Source organism: Hypanus sabinus, chromosome 2, assembly GCF_030144855.1.
Source record: "Hypanus sabinus isolate sHypSab1 chromosome 2, sHypSab1.hap1, whole genome shotgun sequence".
Taxonomy (NCBI): domain Eukaryota; kingdom Metazoa; phylum Chordata; class Chondrichthyes; order Myliobatiformes; family Dasyatidae; genus Hypanus; species Hypanus sabinus.
This window is the reverse complement of record NC_082707.1, coordinates 38819320-38839276: the sequence shown is the minus strand read 5'-3', so window position 1 is coordinate 38839276 and position 19957 is coordinate 38819320. Positions and strand designations below refer to the sequence as shown.

Genomic DNA, 19957 nt, shown 5'->3' with positions numbered 1-19957 from the left:
GTTTTATTTTCTTTCTACTTCTGCAACAGTGTGAAAAATAATTACTCTTACTGCAGCAGTTGCACGTTTTCCCGTATACTGGACACATTTTTGGCTGATGTTGCCACCCACAGCGATCACAAAGTTTTTTTTCTTTTAGATGACATCTTGCTCTCTGTCAGTTTCGTTGTTGCTTCTTCATTTTTTCTAATAGGTTCGCACTTTACAGCATCTACGTAGCTCTCAATAAAAAGCTCTTTAGCCTGCGACGCCATGGTCTCCAAAGCTTTGCAGAGAATCAAAGCTTTTTCCAAATCTACGTCTGGTTTTCTCATTATCCAGAATGCTGCAAACAATTCTGTCTTTAATGAGAGAGTCCATCAGTTCTGCAAACTTGCATGTTTTGCTGCAGTTTCTCAATTCTGTAACAAATTGAACAATTGTTTCACCAGCTCTCTGCATACAGGTAAAGAATTGGTACCTCTCATAAGTCCAATTGTGTTTCAGTAAACAAAGTGCTTCAAACTTGTCGATTATCGCTTTTAGATTCAAATTATCTCCATTCTCAAAAGTAAAATGGTTGTATACCTCAAATACATTGTCCCCTATTATGTGGAGTAGAATAGCAGATATCATGTTTTCCATTTTATTTTCTGCTCCGATCACCGATAAATAAATTTCAAAACGCTGTTTGAATTTTCTCCAGTTTTCAGCTATGTTCCCAGTCAGCTGAAGTCTTTTCGGAGGTTGTAACCCTCCCATTTGTAAAGCTGTTAGCAAAAACTAAAAAAGTTCATGCTCTTTTTTTCGATTACCTTTACTTCTCCCATGTTTAGCGAATGTATTATTCTTCCAGACCGACTTCTGACACCATGTTGTGTTCTTTATACGTACTGTGGGTTTCTAATAATGAAACATATTCTGGAAGAATAGAAGTAGAACTTTTATTTAACAGCAAACAGCAACCACGTTTTAACATACAAGCCTCTCGATCATTCTGTCATTTCTGCGCATGCTCCGAACTCTGTACAATCACGTTCTTACACGTGACATGTGATATCACCACACTAATATTTTCTGCTGTACTGAAACTAAGACAGGAAATGTATTATTTACATTGCTACTCAACCAGCATTTGTTCAGGTGACCAGACAGTAAATGGTACAAGTCAAGATTCTTCATTTGAATTGAAGGGAGCTGAGGGGAGAAAGTCAATTCCTTTAGGTGCAGATTCAACATCCATCATATCTTCTGTCACCTTTCCTTTCTCATTCTTACCTCTATCACAGATCAATTCTAGCAACACTGATGATCCATTTGGAAGTAAAATTCTAGCTGGTAGACGACAACCTGACAAGAATAGACTAGAATCTAAACGAGAGAGCAATTGTAACTGCAATCGCAGACTGAACCAAAGTTGAGATGATGATTGAGCACTGAACCTGAGTTCAGACGCTCTTTGGCACAGATGAAAGAGTGGCTGAGAAGATGGTGCAGGGGGCAGTGTTTCAAGTTTTTGGATGATTGGAACATTTTTTGGGGGATGGGTTGCACCTGAATTGGAGGGGATCCAATACCCTCGGAGGGATGTTTGCCAATGCTATTGGGGAGGGTTTAAACTACATTTGTAGGGCAGTGGGAACCAAATTAAAGAGGCAGAGAGTGTGTCAGTTGGTGCAAAAGTAGAGACAGCTTGCAGGAAGTTTGTGACAAAGGATAGCAGATGATAGACCAAAGATGCAGTTGGTCAGCTGGTTTGAGATTTGTCTATTTTAATGCAAGAGGTGTCATATAAAAAGCATATGAACTTAGTAATTAATACAAGGATTAATACAATTAGGATTAATACAAGTTGTTGGAGAAGATCCTGAGAGGCAGGATTTATGTGCATTTGGAGAGAGACAATTTGATTAGGGATAGTCAGCAGAGCTTGGTCAAAGGCAGGTTGTTCCTTATGTATCTGACTGAATTCTTTGAGGATGTAACAAAACACATTGATGAAGTTAGAGCAGTGGATGTGGTGTATATGGTTTTCAGTTAAGGCATTTGATAGAGTTCCCTATGCAAAGTTCATTCAGAAAGTAAGGAGTCATGGGATCCAAGGGGACCTTGCTTTAGGATCCAGAATTGGCTTTCACACAGAGGCAAGGGGTGGTTGTAGATGGTTTGTATAATGCATAGAGTTCAGTGACCGGTGGTGTTCTGCAGGGATCGGTTCTGGGACCCCTCCTGTTTGTGATTTTTATAAATGATCTGGATGAAGAAGTAGCAGGGTGGGTTAGTAAGTTTGCTGACGACACAAATGTTGGGGTTGTTGTGGATAGTCTGGAGGGTTGTCAGAAGTTACAGTGGGATATCAATTGTATACAGCACTGGGCTGAGAAGTGGCAGATGAGTTCAACCCAGATAAATATGAAGTTGTTCATTTTGGTAGGTCAAATTTGAAGACACAATATAATATTAATGGTAAGACTGTTGGCATTATGGAAGATCAGAGCGATCTTAGCATCCATGCCCATAGGGCATTCAAAGCTGCTGCACAGGGTCAGTGTCGTTACAAAAGTGAATGGTGTGTTGACTGAACGACGTTTTCTCCTTGGAGCAACTGAGGATGAGAGGTTACCTGATAGATGTGTATAAGATGATGAGAGGTAGTGATTGTGTGGATAGCCAGAGGCTTTTCCCAAGGTTGAAATGGCAAACACGAGGGGGCATAGTTTTAAGGTGCTTGGAGGTAGATACAGAGGGGATATCAAGGGTAAATTATTCACACAGAGAGTGGTGTGTGTTTGAAATGCACTGCAAGAGAAGGTGGTAGAGTTGAATAAAGTAGGTTCTGTTAAGAGATTCTTAGATAGGTGGAGCTTAAAAAGAAGTGTTGTGCGATAGGGAAATTCTAAGCACTTTATAGAAAAGGCTGCATGGTTGGCACAACGTTGTGGGCTGAAAGGCATATGAAGTGCTGTATATTTCTATGTTATTTATACATCCAAATCTTGGCAGCTGATCATGGCCACTGAATAGCTTTGCAGGCTTGAATCCTTAAAGGGACCTCGCCAGTGATGGACACTCCGGAGAATCGGAACATCTAAAACCTGGAGTCCGGTGAGGTTGGATGCACACTGTAACAGCGTGAAGAAGCAACAATGGTATTTGTTTAATGATTTCTTAGACTTTAAGTGCCTCTGTTTGATTGCAGCTACAATAGGGCCTACTATAACTCCTCCTGCTACTACAACTTCATCAGCATTACCAACCACTTCAGAGACAACAACGCCAGCTTCAACAACACAGAACTTGACTACAGGTATAACAATTGAATCAAGTACACTGATAACAACTGCTCCAAGCTCCACACCAGAGCTCTGTAAGTATCCAAGGCTCTGCCCACAGCAATGTGCATTGTATTTCTCATTGTTCGGTAAACAAAGTGGGGTGAATCATTAGTAGAGTGGCAACACCTGGACTGAATGAAGGAGCAATAAAATCAGGAGTCATTAATGGAATCATTTAGCTCCACAGACAGAACACGTGGATAGAGATCTGAGAATGATTCATGTTTCTGAGACCTGTAGTCTGAGACAATCTTATAATTTCTGCAATTGCAGCGACTCCTGTACCAGAACTACACCCACTACACCCACCATTAACACTCCGGTACAGCATCTGCTCCAGTTATAACTACTGCTGTTGCAATTCCTGCTCTTTCAAACTCCATTCACCTCAGATTTAGAATCAGAATCAGGATTAATATTACTGGCAAACATAATTTGTTTTGGTGACCAGATAGTAAACAGTTTGGGTCAATATGCTTCATCTGAACTGAAAAGAGCTGAGTGGAGAAAGTCAGTTCCTCCAGTTGTTTGATGTCCGGCTTCAGATACATCAACCATCGTTTCTAGTGTCGACTTTCCTTTCTCATTATTACCTTCAATTGTAACACAGATCAATTCCAGCAGCAGTGATGATCCATTTTGAAGGCAAATTCTGACCAAAATCAATATGTGCAAACATCTGCTCCTTTTGTAAGTTCTGCTGATCCACTGTTTCCATTTTAATCAAACTATTTATGACCAGTACTGCTGCAAATTTTTCTGCTGATCTTCATCTGATGCAACTAATCGTTATACACCTGTTGCTGTTTCATCTGCACCATTTTCAGCTGCTCCTGTTGCTACATCCCTCACAGATAAAAAATGATACATTTCCCTTGGTGTAAACAATTTTGAATGAAATGGTGAAAAGTATTGACCTCAGAAAGCATTGCTTCCTGAAGAGTTCTATCATAAATATTTTTTTCCTACACATTGTGTGTATGTGTGATGAGAGGTATAGGTCAGGATGGGTCAGGACCCAGTGCTAAAGTATCCAAGAATAGAACCGATAGAAGATTTTGAGACAGAGTCAAGAACACTGTTCTGGAGTAGCTGGTAGACGAGAACCTGTCAAGAATAGTCTAGATTCCAATCGAGTGAGCAATGTAACTGCAATCGGAGAGTGAACCAAAGTTGAGACAATGACTGAGCACTGAACCTGAGTTCAGATGCTCTTTAAATATCCAAATCTTGGCAGCTGAACATCACCCTGATTGGCATAGTGGGCTTTAATATTTAGAGACTGCGCCAGCGATCTACACTCTGAAGAATATGAACATCTAAAACCAAAAGTCTATCAAGAACAGATGTGTACAGAATGATATCTTAGATGTTTGTGCTTGAATGCAGCAACAACAGGGCCTATTACAACTCCTGCTCCTTCTACTACAACTTCAACAGCATTACCAGCCACTTCAGAGCCAACAGGCACATCAACACCAGCCTCAACAACACAGAGCTCGACTACAGATCTAACAAGTGGATCAAGTACACTGATAACAACTGCTCCAAGCTCCACACCAGAGCTCTGTAAGTATCCAAGACTCTGCCCATGACAATGTGCATTGTATTTCTCATTGATCTGTAAAAAAAAGTAATAGATCAAGTTGATTGTATCTCATTTTGCCATTAGTAGAGTGGAAATACCTGGATTAAACAAACAATTAATAAGGTGAGGAGACACTGATGGGTTTGTTTAGCTGTGCAGACAGAACACATGGAAGGAGAATCACTGAATATTTCATGTCCTTAACCAGTAGTCTAAAACAACATTATAACTTCTGAAATTGCAGCAACTCGTGTACCAGAATTAGTTTCCATCACACCTACCATTAACACTCTGGTACAGCAACTGTTCATCTTAGACAAAGTAAATACTGCTGTTGCAATTCCCGCTGTTTCAAACTCCATTCACCTCAGATTTAGAATCAGAAGCAGAATCAGGCAAATTTCATGAAATTTATTGTTTTGTGCAGGTAGTTTTAAGACTCCCAGTGTTAACTGAGAAAAGTCTTTCTGTCGATAACTTCTATAATTCTCTTGCCTGTGTCATATGAGTGAAGTGGAAGAAATATTTTCAATTTACTATGACACCCCATTCCAAGTGTCGTGGTTTTTAAGGGAGCTACAACCATTTCTCCAACTGCATCTCCCCCAGAACGACCACAGCTATGAAATCAATTGGTTATTCTGCAACCATAAGTTAGTCAGAAACAGCATTTTGCAATTTGTGTTTTTGTCTATATTGAAGGTGAGACAGGGTATGCATTATTCACAGTGTCACTCAACCAATGCTTGTTCTAATGACCAGACAATAAACAGCACAGGTCAGGATGCTTCATCTGAGTTGAAAATAGCTGGGGGGAGAAAGTCAGTTCCTTCAGGTGTTTGATGTCTTGCTGCAGATTCCTCATTCATCATCTCTTGTGTCAACTTTCCTTTCTCAATGATACCTTAGACTGTAACACAAATAAGTCTAGCAGTACTGATGATCCATTTGGAAAGTAAATTCAACCAAATCAAAAATTATAATCATCTGCTCCTTTTGTAAATTCTGCTCATCCACTGTTCCCGTATTCACCAAACAATTTCCAACCAGGACTGCTCCAAGCGCGTCTGCTGATCTTTGCCGGAGACGACAAATTTTACACATCCTTTGCTGTTTCACCTGCTCCTATTGCTGCTACATCTCTCACAGATACAACTTATACATTTCTCTTTGCTTAAACAATCATGAATAAAAAGATGAAAAACATTGTTCCTTGCAAAGCTCAATTTCATATATTTTTGACCACACACTGTGTCTGTGTGTCCAGAGGAGGAGAGCAGGATGGTCAGGACCCAAGTGCTGGAAGAGTAGAATAGAACCATAGAGCTTTTTGAAACGGAATTGAGAACAGGATTCTGGAGCAGCTGAGCAACGAAACACTGAAATAACAAGGGTAGAATCCAAATGAGAGAGTAATTGTTACTGCAATTGCAAAGTTGAGCTGATGATTGAGCATGGAACCAGAGTTGATGTGCGTTTCACATACCCGAATCTTGGCAGCTAAATCATGCTGCTAATTAGAATAGTCGGCTAGAGTCTTTAAAGGGGCAGAATCAACAATCCACACTCTGGAGAATAAGAGCCTCTAAAACCTGGAGACTGGCATGGGGGTGTGTACCCAAACAGTGTATAGAAGTGTATTTGTTTAACGATTCTTAGATCCTAAGTGTCTGTGTTTGAATGCAGCTACAACAGGGCCTATTACAACTCCTCCTGCCACTACAACTTCAACAGCATTACCAAGCACCTCAGAGACAACAGGGACATTAACACCAGCCTCAACAACATAGCTTGACTATAGATCTAACAAGTGAATCGAATGCACTGATAACAAGGGCTCTGAGCTCCACACCAGTGCTCTAAATATCCAAGGCTTTGTCCATGGCAATGTGCATTGTACTTCTCATTGTTCTGCTAAAATAAAGTAACAGATTATGTGGATTGGACATCATGTCACTAGAAAGGTGGAAATAGCTGTAATGATTGTAACACAGTTCAGTTCTAGCAGAACTGATGATCTATTCGGAATGTAAATACTGACCTAAAATCGAATATTGCAACCATCTGCTGCTTTTGTAATTTCTGGTAATCCACTGTTCCATTTCTAACCATTCAATTTTCAGCCAGTACTGCTGCAAGCATATTTGCTGATCTTCGCCTGATACAAAGAATCGGTACACACTTACTGCTGTTTCATCTGCACCATTTTCAGCTGCTCCTGTTGCTGCTACATCCCTCACAGATACAACATATACATTTCCCTTGGAGTAAACAACTTTGAATGAAGTGATGAAAAGTATTGATGTCAGAAATCATTGCTTCCCAGAAAGTTCTATCATGTATTCCTTTCCTACACATTGTGTGCTTGTGTGATGAGAGGTGAAGGTCAGGATGGGTTAGGATCCAATCGCTAAAGTATCTAAGAATAGAACCAATAGAAGATTTTGTGACAGAGTCAAGAACAGTGTTCTGGTGTAGCTGGTAGACAAGAACCTGTCAGGAGTATTCTAAATTTCAATCGAGTGAGCAATGCAATTGCAATCGGAGAGTGAACCAAAGTTGAGACGACAACCGAACACCGAACCTGAGTTCAGATGCTCTTTAAATATCCAAATCTTGGCAGTTGAACATGACCCCGATTGGCATAGTGGGCTAGAATACTTAAAGGGACTGCAACAGTAATCCACACTCCAGAGGATCAGAACATCTAAAACCAGGAGTCTATCGAGGTCAGATGTGTACATAAACAGCATGAAGCAGAAACAATGGTAATTGTTTCATGATTTTTTAGATATTAAGTGTTTGTGCTTGAATGCAGCAACAACAGGGCCTATTACACTTCCTCCTCCTACTACTACAACTTCAACAGCATTACCAGCCACTTCAGAGACAACAAGCACGTCAACACCAGTCTCAACAACACAGAGCTTGACCACAGACCTAACAAGTGGATCAAGTACACTGATAACAACTGCTCCAAGCTCCACACCAGAGCTCTGTAAGTACCCGAGGCTCCGTCCACGACAATGTGCATTGTATTTCTCATTGATCTGTAAACAAAGTAACTAATCAAGTGGATCGAATCTCATGTCATTAGTAGAGTGGAAATACCTGGATTAAAGAAACAGTCAATAAGGTGAGGAGACACTGCTGGGTTTGTTTAGCTCCGCAGACAGAACACATGGATGGACAATCACTGAATATTTCATGTCCATGACCCATCGTCTGAAACAATGTTAGAACTTCTGCAATCACAGCAACTCCTGTACCAGAATTGGTCACCTACCATTAACACTCTGGTACAGCAACTGCTCCTGATATAAATACTTCTGTTTACAATTGCCACTGTTTCAAACTCCATTCACCTCAGATTTAGAATCAGAAGTAGAATCAGGTTTTATATCACTGGCATATCTCATGAAATTTATTGTTCTGTGGTGGCAGTTTTAAGCCTCATAGTGTTAACTGAGAAAAGCCTTTCTATCAATAACCTCTATTATTCTCTTGCCTGTGTCATAGAAACATAGAAAACCTACAACACAATACAGGTCCTTTGGCCCACAAGCTGTGTCAAATGTGTCCTTACCTGAGAAATTACTTAGGGTAATTCCTGTATACCCCCTATATTCTGAGCTCCATATACCTGTTCAAGAATCTCTTAAAAGTCCCTATCATATCTGGCTCCACCACCGTCGCCAGCAGCCCATTCGATGCACTCACCACTCTCTGCATAATTTAAAAAAAGTTACCCCTGATATTGCCTCTGTACCTACGAGGGGTGATTGATAAGTAGAAGGAGATGAGTGACTAAATTCAAACTTTTTGCATAATCACCTAAAGAGCTAAACTGCATGTGCATGTAATGAGAGCTGTATAACTCACCTCTTTCTACCTTAGGCCATGAACTTATCAATCACCCCCCCGCTGTGGACCACTTCTGGAGGTCCAAGACGTGACTTCTACAAAGAAGGGGTCCATTTTGCTCCATGACCGCTTGACTAAGTGTGTAAGTGTAGGAGGGGACGATGTTGAAAAATACATGTGCTAGGTTTTCTAAAATTGACTCCTTCTACCTTAGGCCACGAACTTATCAATCACCTCTTGTACTTCAAGCACGTTAAAACTGTGCCCTCTCATGTTAGCCATTTCAGCCCTGGGAAAAAGCCTCTGACTATCCACATGATCAATGCCTCTCATCATCTTATACACCTCTCTCAGATCACCTCTCATCCTCTGTTGCTCCAAGGAGAAAAGGCTATGTTCACTCAACCTGTTTTCATAAGGCATGCTCCCCAATCCAGGCAACATCCTTGTAAATCTCCTTTGCACCCTCTCTAAGGTTTCCACATCCTTCGTGTAGTGAGGTGACCAGAACTGAGCACAGTACTCCAAGTGGGGTATGACCAGGGTCTTATATAGCTGTAACATTTATCCTGGCTCCTAAACTCAATCCCACAATTGATGAAGGCCAATGCACCATATGCTTTCTTAACCCCAGAGTCAACCTGCACAGCAGCTTTGAGTGTCCTGTGGACTCGGTCCCAAAGATCCCTCTGATCCTCCACACTGCCAAGAGTCTTACCATTAATACTATATTGTGTCATCATATTTGACCTACCAAAATGAACCACCTCACATTTATCTGAGTTGAACTCCATCTGCCACTTCTCAGTCCAGTTTGGTATCCTATCAAAGTCCCACTGTAACTTCTGACAGCTCTCCACACTATCCACAGCACTTCCAGCCTTTGTGTCATCAGCAAATTTATTAACCCATCCCTCCAATTCTTCATCCAGGTCATTTAAAAAAATCATGAAGAGTAGGGGTCCCAAAACAGATCCCTAAGGCACACTAGTGGTGACCGACTTCCATGCAGAATATGACCCACCTACAACCACTCTTTGCCTTCTGTGGGCAAGCCAGTTCTGGATCCACAGAGGAAGGTCCCCTTGGATCTCATGCCCCCTTACTTTTTCAATAAGCCTTGCATGGGGTACCTTGTCAAATGCCTTACTGAAATCCACATACACTACATCTACGGGCTCTACCTTCATCGATGTGCTTAGTCACATCCTCAAAAAATTCAATCTGGCTCATAAGGCATGACCTGCCTTTCACAAAGCCATGCTGACTATTCCTAATCATATTATGCCTCTTCAAATGTTCATAAATCCTGCCTTTCAGGATCTTCTCCATCAACTTACCAACCACTGAACTAAGACTCACTGGTCTGTAAAATCCTGGGCTATCTCTACTCCCTTTCTTGAATAAGGGAGCAACATCCGCAACCCTCCAATCCTTTGGAACCTCTCCCGTCCCCATTGATGATGCAAAGATCATTGCCAGAGGCTCAGCAATCTCCTCCCTCGCTTCCCACAGTAGCCTGGGGTACATCTTGTCCCATCCCAGTGACTTATTGAACTTGATGCTTTCCAAAAGTTGCAGCACATCCTCTTTCTTAATATCTACATGCTCCAGATTTTTTGTCTGATGTAAGTCATCCCTACAATCTCCAAGTGTCATTTGAGTGAAGTGGAAGAAATCTTTTCAATTTATTGCAACACCCCATTCCAAGTGTCAAGGTTTTTAAGAGAGCTATAACCATTCCTCCAACTGCATCTCCCCAATGAATTACTGCAGCAATGAAATTCATTGGTGGTTCTGCAACCATAGAATTAGTCAGAAATGGCATTTTGCAATTGAGATTTTATTCTGTATTGAAAGCAAGACAGGATATGCATCATTCACATTGCCTCACAACCAATGTTTGTTCTGGTGACTAGACAGTAAACGATTCATCTGAGCTGAAAAGAGCTGGGGGGAGAAAGTCAGTTCCTTCAGGTGTTTGATGTCTTGCTGCAGATTCATCAACCATTGTCTATTGTGTCAATTTTCCTTTCTCAATGTTACCTTACAATGTTATCAATGTTAACATAGATAAGTCTAGCAGCACTGATGATCCAATTAGAAGGTAGATTCTGACCAAAGTCAAACTATACGATTATCTGATCCTTTTATAAATTCAGCTGATCCACTGCTAAAGATTGTGTGTGTGTGTGTGTGTGTGTGTGTGTGGCCTCTGTTGGTCATGGTTGACCATGGGTACTGTGCCTCTGGTAGTCACTGGAGTGTAGTCTCTCCAGTTCACAAGCCAGGGCAGAGTTGATATGGAGATCCGTCTGTTGCCCATGCAGTGGGACCCCCTCTCCGTGCTGACGACAGGTCCAAAGGAATGATGAAAGTCAATACAGTTTGCTGCCAGCAGCATCACAGGAGTTGCTATGCCGGTGCTGAGTACAGCAGTCAGCCGGCTTCGGGACACCGACTCCGGATTTCCCCTCAGGGGTTACTCCCAAAGCCTTTCTCATGAGCGGGTATAGCCGCAAGGCAGCAGAGGTTTGAAATCAGAGTTTTCCCTCTCCTAGGTTGCTTGAAATAATTTTCAACAAGTACTGCTCCAAGTGTGTCGAGCTAGGTGCACCTGATACAACTAACCTTTAAGTACCTATTGCTGTTTTATCTGCACCACTTTCAACTGCTCCTATTACAGCAACATCTCTCACAGACACAACTTGTATATTTCTCTTGGTGTAAACAATTTGAATAAAAAGATGAAAAGTATTGATCTCAGAAAGGTCTATCACCAATTCCTTGCCCACACATTGCTGAACCATCTTCATCTGATACAACTAATCGTTACACACCAATTGCAGTCTTTTCTGCACCACTTTCATCTGCTCTTATTACAGTGACATCTCTCATGGACGCAATGAGTATATTTCTCTTGGTGTAAACAATTTTGAATGAAAAGATAGAGAACATTGACCTCAGAAAGCATTGTTTCACCAGTTCCTTGCCCACACATTGTGTGCGTATGTTGAGAGACATAGGGCCGTATAGTCACAACACAAGTTGTGGATTATCCAAGATTAGAACAGAGAGAAAATATTGAGACTTGAGTCAAGAACAATATTCTCCACTCAGTCTCAAAATCTTCTCACAGTTCTACTCTTGTCAGGGTCTTGACTGGTGGGTAGGTGAGAACCTGACAAGAATAGGTAAGAATTCAATCGAGAGAGCAATCGTAACTGCAATCACAGACTGAGCCAAAGTTGCGTTGACGATTGACAACCGAATCTGAGTTCAGCTGATACTTACATATCCAAATCTTGGCAGCTAAACATGGCTGTCGATTACCCTTATGGGCATGAATCTTTAAACGGACCGTGTCAGTGATCCACACTCCGGAGAATGTGAACATATAAAACCCGAGTCTGGCGAGTTTAGATGTGTACCATAACAGCATGAAGAAGAAACAAATCGTATTTGTTTAATGATTTCTTAGGTCCAAAGTGTTTCTGTTTGATTGCAGCTACAACAGGGCCTATTACACCTCCTCCTGCTATCACAACTTCTACAACATTACCAACTATTTCAGAGACAACAACTACATCTACACCAGCCTCAGTAACACAGAGCTTGACTGCACAACTAACAAGTGAATCAACTACATTGCAAACAACTGTTACCAGCTTCACACTGGAGTTCTGTAAGTATCCAAGGCTCTGCCCATGGTGATGTCCATTGTATATATCCTTGTTCTGAAAACAAAGTAACTGATCAAGTGGATTGAATCTCATTATGTCATTCATAGGGTGAAAATACCTGCATTGAATAAAGGATCAGTAAGGTGAGGAGACACTGTTGGAATCATTTAGCTCCACAGACAGAACATGTGCAGAGAGAATCAGTGAATGATTCATGTTCCTGACCTGTAGTCTGAGGCAATGTTATAATTTCTGCAGTTGCAGCGACTCCTGTAGCAAAATTACTCTCCACTGTTCCTACTATTAACACTCTGGTACAGCAATTGTTCCTGTTATAAATACTGCTGCTTCAAACTCCATTCACCTCAGATTTAGAATCAGAATCAGGTTTAATATTACTGGCATACATCATTTTGGTTTTGGTGACCAGACAGTAAACATTTCGGGTCAATATGCTTCATCTGGACTGAAGAGAGCTGAGTGGAGAAAGTCAGTTCCTCCAGTTGTTTGATGTCCGGCTTCAGATACATCAACCATCGTTTCTAGTGTCGACTTTCCTTTCTCATTATTACCTTCAATTGTAACACAGATCAATTCCAGCAGCAGTGATGATCCATTCTGAAGGCAAATTCTGACCAAAATCAATATGTGCAAACATCTGCTCCTTTTGTAAGTTCTGCTGATCCACTGTTTCCATTGTAATCCAACTATTTTCAACCAGTACTGCTGCAAATTTTTCTGCTGATCTTCATCTGATGCAACTAATCGTTATACACCTGTTGCTGTTTCATCTGCACCATTTTCAGCGCTCCTTTTGCTGCTACATCCCTCACAGATACAACGTATACATTTCCCGTGGAGTAAGGAATTTTGATGAAAAGTATTGATCTCAGAAATCATTGTTTCCCAGAAAGTTCTATTACGTATTCCTTTCTGACATATTGTGTGTGTGTGATGAGAGGTATAGGTCAGGATGCGTCAGGACCCAGTGCTAAAGTATCAAAGAATAGAACTGATAGAACATTGTTCTGGAGTAGCTGGTAGACGAGAACCTGACAAGAATAGTCTAGATTCCAATCGAGTGAACAACGTAACTGCAAACAGAGAGTGAACCAAAGTTGAGCCAATGACAGAGCACCAAAACTGAGTTCAGATGCTCTTCAAGTATCCAAATCTTGGCAGCGAAACATGACCCCGATTAGCATAGTGCGCTAGAATACATTAGAGACTGCGCCAACGATCCACACTCCGGAGGATCAGAACTTCTAAAGCCGGGAGTCTGTCGGGGTCAGATGTGTACCGAAACAGCATGAAGAAGAAACAATGGTAATTGTTTCATGATTTTTTAGACGTTAAGTGTTTGTGCTTGAATGCAACAACAGGGCCTATTACACCTACTCCTCCTCCTACTACAACTTCAACAACATTACCAAGCACTTCAGAGCCAACAGGCACATCAACACCAGCCTCAAGAACACAGAGCCCGACTACAGATCTAACAAATGAATCAAGTACGTTGAAAACAACTGCTCCAAGCTCCACACCAGAGCTCTGTAAGTATCCAAGGCTCCGTCCATGACAATGTGCATTGTATTTCTCATTACTCTGTAAACAGTGTAACAGGTCAAGTGGATTGAAAATCAGTACATCCTCAGTTGAGTGGATAGGACCTACAGTGAATAAAAGATCATAAAGTTGAGGAGACACTGCTGGAATCGTTTAGCTCTGCAGACAGTACACATGCAGAGAGAATTAGTGAATGATTCCTGTCCTTGACATGTAGTCTGAGTAAATGTTATAATTTCTGCAGTTGCAGTGACTCCTTTACCAGAATTAGTCTCCACTACACCTACCATTAACACTCTGGTACAGCAACTGCTCCTGTTATAAATACTGCTGTTGCAATTCCTGCTGTTTCAAACTCCATTCACCTCCAATTTAGAATCAGAGGCAGAACCAGGACGTACTGATTATCAATGCACTTGACCTGTTACTTTGTTTACAGATCAATGAGAAATACAATGCACATTGTCGTGGACAGAGCCTTGGGTACTTACAGAGCTCTGGTGTGGAGCTTGGAGCAGTTGTTATCAGTGTACTTGATCCACTTGTTAGGTCTGTGGTCAAGCTCTGTGTTGTTGAGACTGGTGTAGATGTGCTTGTTGTCTCTGAAGTGCTTGGTAATGTTGTTGGAGTTGTGGTAGCAGGAGGAGTTGTAATAGGCTCTGTTGTAGCTGCAATCAAACACAGACACTTAATATCTAAAAAAATCATGTAACAATTACCATTGTTTCTGCTTCATGCTGTTTATGTACACGTCTGACCTCAATACACTCCCGGTTTTAGATATTCTGATCCTCTGGAGTGTGGATTACTGTTGCAGTCCCTTTAAGTATTCTAGCCCACTATGCCAATCGGGGTCATGTTCAACTGCCAAGATTTGGATATTTAAAGAGCAGCTGAACTCAGGTTTGGTGTTCGGTTGTCGTCTCAACTTTGGTTCACTCTCTGATTGCAGTTACGTTGCTCACTCGATTGGAATCTAGTCTATTCTTGACAGGTTCTCGTTTACCAGCTACTCCAGAACAGTGTTCTTGACTCTGTCTCAAAATCTTCTATCGGTTCTATTCTTGGATACTTTAACACTGGGTCCTGATCATCCTGACCAAACACCTTTCATCACACACGCACTCTATGTGCAGGAAATGAATACGTAATAGAACTTTCCGGGAAGCAATGATTTCTGAGGTCAATACTTTTCATCAAAATTCTTTACTCCAAGGGAAATGTATATGTTGTATCTGTGAGGGATGTAGCAGCAACAGGAATGGCTGAAAATGGTGCAGATGAAACAGCAACAGGTGTATAACAATTAGTTGCATCAGATGAAGATCAGCAGATAAACTTGCAGCAGTACTTATACATTTCCCTTGGTGTAAGTGCACTATCATTAAATGCTTGCCCATACACTTATGAGTGTGTGACGAGAGGCATAGGTCAGAAAGGTCAGGACCCAAGTGCTGGAGCATGGAAGAATAGACATGGAGACCTTTTCGAGACTGTTGAGAGCAGAGTCCTTGACGAGCTGCCAGACAAGAACCTGACCAGACTTAGAGATTTGCAAACGAGAGAGCAATCGTAAATGTAATTGCAGACTGAACCAATGTTTGATCTTTGATGATTGAGCAACAAACTTAAGTTCAGGTGATCTTTACATATCCAAATTTGGCCAAATAAGCATGGCTGCCAATTAGCATAGCGGTCCAGAATCTTTAAAGGGACAGAGTCAATGAACCAAAGTCTGGAGAGCAGGAATGTCTGAAACACAAATGTTGGCACAGTCTGGTGTGTATCATAATAGTGTGAAGAAGAAATAAAGCTATATGTTTGCAAATATCTTCAAACCTTAGAGTCTGTATTTCAATACAGTTACAACAGGACCTATTACAACTTCTCCTGCTACCATAACTTCAACAGTGTTACCAACCACTTCAGAGACAACAAGCACATCAACTCCAGCCTCAACAAAACAAAACTTAACTGTACAACTAACAAGTGAATCAAGTACACTGAGAACAACTGTTACCAGCTTCACACTGGAGCTCTGTAAGTATCCAAGGCTCTGCCCATGGCGATGTCCATTGTATTTCTCATTATTCTGTAAACGAAGTGACTAATCAAGTGGATCAAATCTCAGTTTGTCATTAGTGGAGTAGAAATAACTGCATTGAATGAAGGATCAGTAAGGTGAGGAGACAAAGATGGAATCATTTAGCTCTGCGGACAGAACACGTGGAGAGAGTCAGTGAATGATTCATGATCCTGACTGGTAGTCTGAGATGTTGTTATAATTACTGCTGTTGCAATAACTCCTGTACCAGAAATAGTATCCATTACACCTGCCATTAACACTCTGGTACAGCAACTGTTCCCGTTATAAATACTACTGTTGCAATTCTTGGTGTTTCAGACTTTTTTCACCTCAGATATAATATCAGAATCAGAATCAGGTTTAATATACTGGCATACATCATGAAATGTATTGCTTTTTTGGCAGTAGTTTGTTGCAATACAAATAATAATAAAAAAAGTTATGAATTAGAAAATATAAAAACATTAACTTAAATAGGAACTGCAAAAATACAAAAATGTCTAGTGAGTTAGTTTTGATTGGTTTATTGCCCATACAGAAATCTCAGGACAGAGTGGAAGAATCTGTTCCCCAAATAAAGAACTTCCTCCTGTTCAAAATAATACTGATGTAGAAACAAAATTCTCAAGTATTTTCACCTCTACTCATGTTCTCAAAGCCACTTCTGAAGCAAACCTCTTGTGTGTCCAAGTGTCAAGGTTTTTAGCGGAGCAATAATCACTGTGCCACCTGCATCACCTCCATGATTTACCACAGCTATGAAATCTATTGGTTGTTCGACAACCATGGAATTTATTCAGAATTGGCATTTTACAATTCTTGTTTTCTTCTGCATTGAATGCGAGGCAGGATATGTATTACTCATAGTGTCGGTCAAACAGCATTTGTTCTGGTGACCAGACAGTAAACAGTACAGCTTCATCTGAACTGAATGGAGATGAGGGGAAAACGTCAGTTCCTCCAGTAATTTGATGTCTTGCTGCAGATTCATCATCCATTGGGTGTTGTGTCACATTTGCTTTCTCATTGTCAACTTAGATTGCAACACAGATCAATTCTAGCAGCGCTGATGATCCATCTGGAAGGTAAATTCTGACCGAAATCACGAATGGTGATCATCTGATCCTGTTATAAATACATCTGATCCACTGCTACCAGTTTCTCAAAACAATTTTCGATCAGTACTGCTGCAGGTGTATTGGCTGATCTTTCTCTCATACAACTACTCGTTAAACACCTATTACTGTTTCATCTCCACCATTTCCAGCTGCTCCAATTACTGCTGCATCCCTCACAGGCACAACGTGTATATTTCTCTAGGGGAAAACAATTTGGAATAAAAAGATGGAAGTCATTGACATCAGAAAACATTGTTTGCTGGAATGTTATATCACCAAATCCTTGCCCACAAGAGGCATAGTGTCAAGAGGCATAGGTCTGGACAGTTGGGGCCCATGGGCTGGAAAATCCAAGTATGGAACCAAGGGATGATTTTGAGACTGAGTCAAGAAAAATGTTCTTGATTAGCTACCAGACGAGAACCTGATAAGACTTGGGGATTCTACAAAAGAGAGAGAGCAATCATAAATGCAATTGCAGACTGAACCAATTTTGAGATGATGATTGAGCTCCACACTTGAGTTCAGGGGTTATTTAAATATTCAAATCTAGGCAGCTGAATGTGGCTGCCAGTGAGCAGATCAGTCTAGAAACTTTAAAAGGACAGCATTGACAATCCAGAGAATTGGAACATCTAAAACCTAAAGGTTAGCCTGGTCGAGTGTGTACCATAACTGAGTGAAGAAGGAACACAGATATTTGTTTAATATTTTCTTCAATGCTAAGTGTCTGTGTTTGATTGCAGCTACAACAGAGCCTATTACAACTCCTCCTGCTACCACAACTCCAACAATATTACCAAGCACTTCAGAGACAACAAGCACATCTACACCAGTCTCAACAACACAGAGCTTGACCACAGACCTAACAAGTGGATCAAGTACACTGATAACAACTGCTCCAAGCTCCACACCAGAGCTCTGTAAGTATCCAAGGCTCTGTCCACGACAATGTGCATTGTATTTCTCATTGATCTGTAAACAAAGTAACAGATCATGTGGATCGAATCTCATCGAAGCTATGAGTCATTTTAAGTAATTATGAAATATTAAATTAAATAATACTGCAAAAAGAGAGATAAATGTCCAGTGAATTAGAGTTGGTTGGCTCATGGACCATTTAGAAATCTCAGGACAGAGTGGAAGAATCTGTTCCTCACATAAAGAACTTCCTCCTGCTGAAAATAATACTGATGTACAAACAAAATTCTCAAGTATTTTCACCTCAACTCTTGTTCTCAAAGCCACATCTGAAGCAAAGACTCTTGATTTTAGCCTCCAAGTGTCGAGGTTTTTTACGGAGCAACATTCATTATGCCACTTGCATCACCTCCATGATGTGCCACAGCTATGAAATCTATTGATTGTTCAACAACCATGGAATTTAGTCAGAATAAGCATTTTACAATTCTTGTAGTCTTCTGTGTTGAAGGTGAGGCAGGATATGTACTACTCACATTGTCCCTCAAACAGCATTTCTTCTTGTGTCCAGAGAGTAAACAGTGCATCTTCATCCAAACTGAATGGAGGTGTGGATAAAATGTCAGTTCCTCCAATAATTTGTTCTTTTCTTTCTAAATCTTTTTATTAGTATTAATAATATGGACAGAATACAAATGATATATTGATAAAGAAATTAACAACATAGACATTCCATTACATATGAAAAAAACATACATAAAAATTACAATATATATGAGTTTACCAAGACCTAAGCCATAAGATATATGTATGGACATAGTAAATCGAAATATTTCATAATGTATAATATAAAGAAAACCGAAAAGAAAAGAAAAAAAAACAAAAAAAATTATAATGCAAAACTAACTAATCTAATAACTATAACTAATAAGTAATAAAAAAAGAAACAAAAAAAAGAGAAGGAAAAAAAAGGGGGGCTGTTTATAATATCTCACAAAAATAAGTATTCATCAATGCCGTCACTTCTGGTCCTCTCAAAATACATAAGCTAAAAGCTGGGAAATCAAATGAACTTGGCACAGGGTCATATTACATCATATGAAAATGTTGAATAAGTGGTCTCCATAACTTTTCAAATTTAATAGAAGTCTCAAAAGACCCACTTCTAATTTTTTCTAAATTTAAACATAACATAGTTTGAGAGAACCAATTAAATACAGTGGGAGGATTAATTTCCTTCCAATTCAACAATATAGATCTTCTAGCCATCAGAGTTAGAAATGCAATCATTCGACGGGCAGAAGAAGATAAATGCAGTGAGTCTAACATTGGTAAACCAAAAATTACAGTAATAGGATGAGGTTGTAAATCGATATTCAAAACCGCAGAAATAATATCAAAAATATCTTTCCAATATTTCTCCAAAAATGAACACGACCAAAACATATGAGTTAAAGACGCAATTTCAGAATGACATCTATCACAAATAGGACTTATATGAGAGTAAAAATGAGCTAATTTATCCTTGGACATATGGGCCCTATGTACGACCTTAAATTGTATTAGTGAATGTTTGGCACATAATGATGATGTATTAACTAATTGAAGAATTCTATCCCAATTCTCACTAGAAATACTAAAACTAAGCTCTCTTTCCCAATCCTTTTTAGTCTTATAAAGAGGCTCTGAACGTATCTTCATAATTATATTATAAAGTTTTGAAATAAGCCCTTTTTGAAAAGGGTCAATTCAAATAAACTCTCCAAGGTATCTGAAGGCACAAAATTTGGAAACGTAGGGATTACAGAACTTAAAAA

At 40.2% G+C, this 19957-nt stretch overlaps 1 protein-coding gene across 1 annotated transcript in view; it reads left to right on the top strand.

Moving 5' to 3' along the window:
• The first annotated feature begins 252 nt into the window (after window positions 1-252).
• Window positions 253-19957, top strand: part of LOC132403417 (mucin-3B-like) — a 190493-nt gene continuing 170788 nt past the window's right edge. Inside the window, exons 1-9 of the mRNA XM_059986826.1 lie at window positions 253-445; window positions 3179-3346; window positions 4704-4883; window positions 7694-7900; window positions 12275-12451; window positions 13799-14002; window positions 14260-14315; window positions 14455-14629; window positions 17966-18142. Coding sequence (XP_059842809.1) covers window positions 253-445; window positions 3179-3346; window positions 4704-4883; window positions 7694-7900; window positions 12275-12451; window positions 13799-14002; window positions 14260-14315; window positions 14455-14629; window positions 17966-18142 — 1537 coding nt within the window. The remainder of the gene's footprint in view (window positions 446-3178; window positions 3347-4703; window positions 4884-7693; window positions 7901-12274; window positions 12452-13798; window positions 14003-14259; window positions 14316-14454; window positions 14630-17965; window positions 18143-19957) is intronic.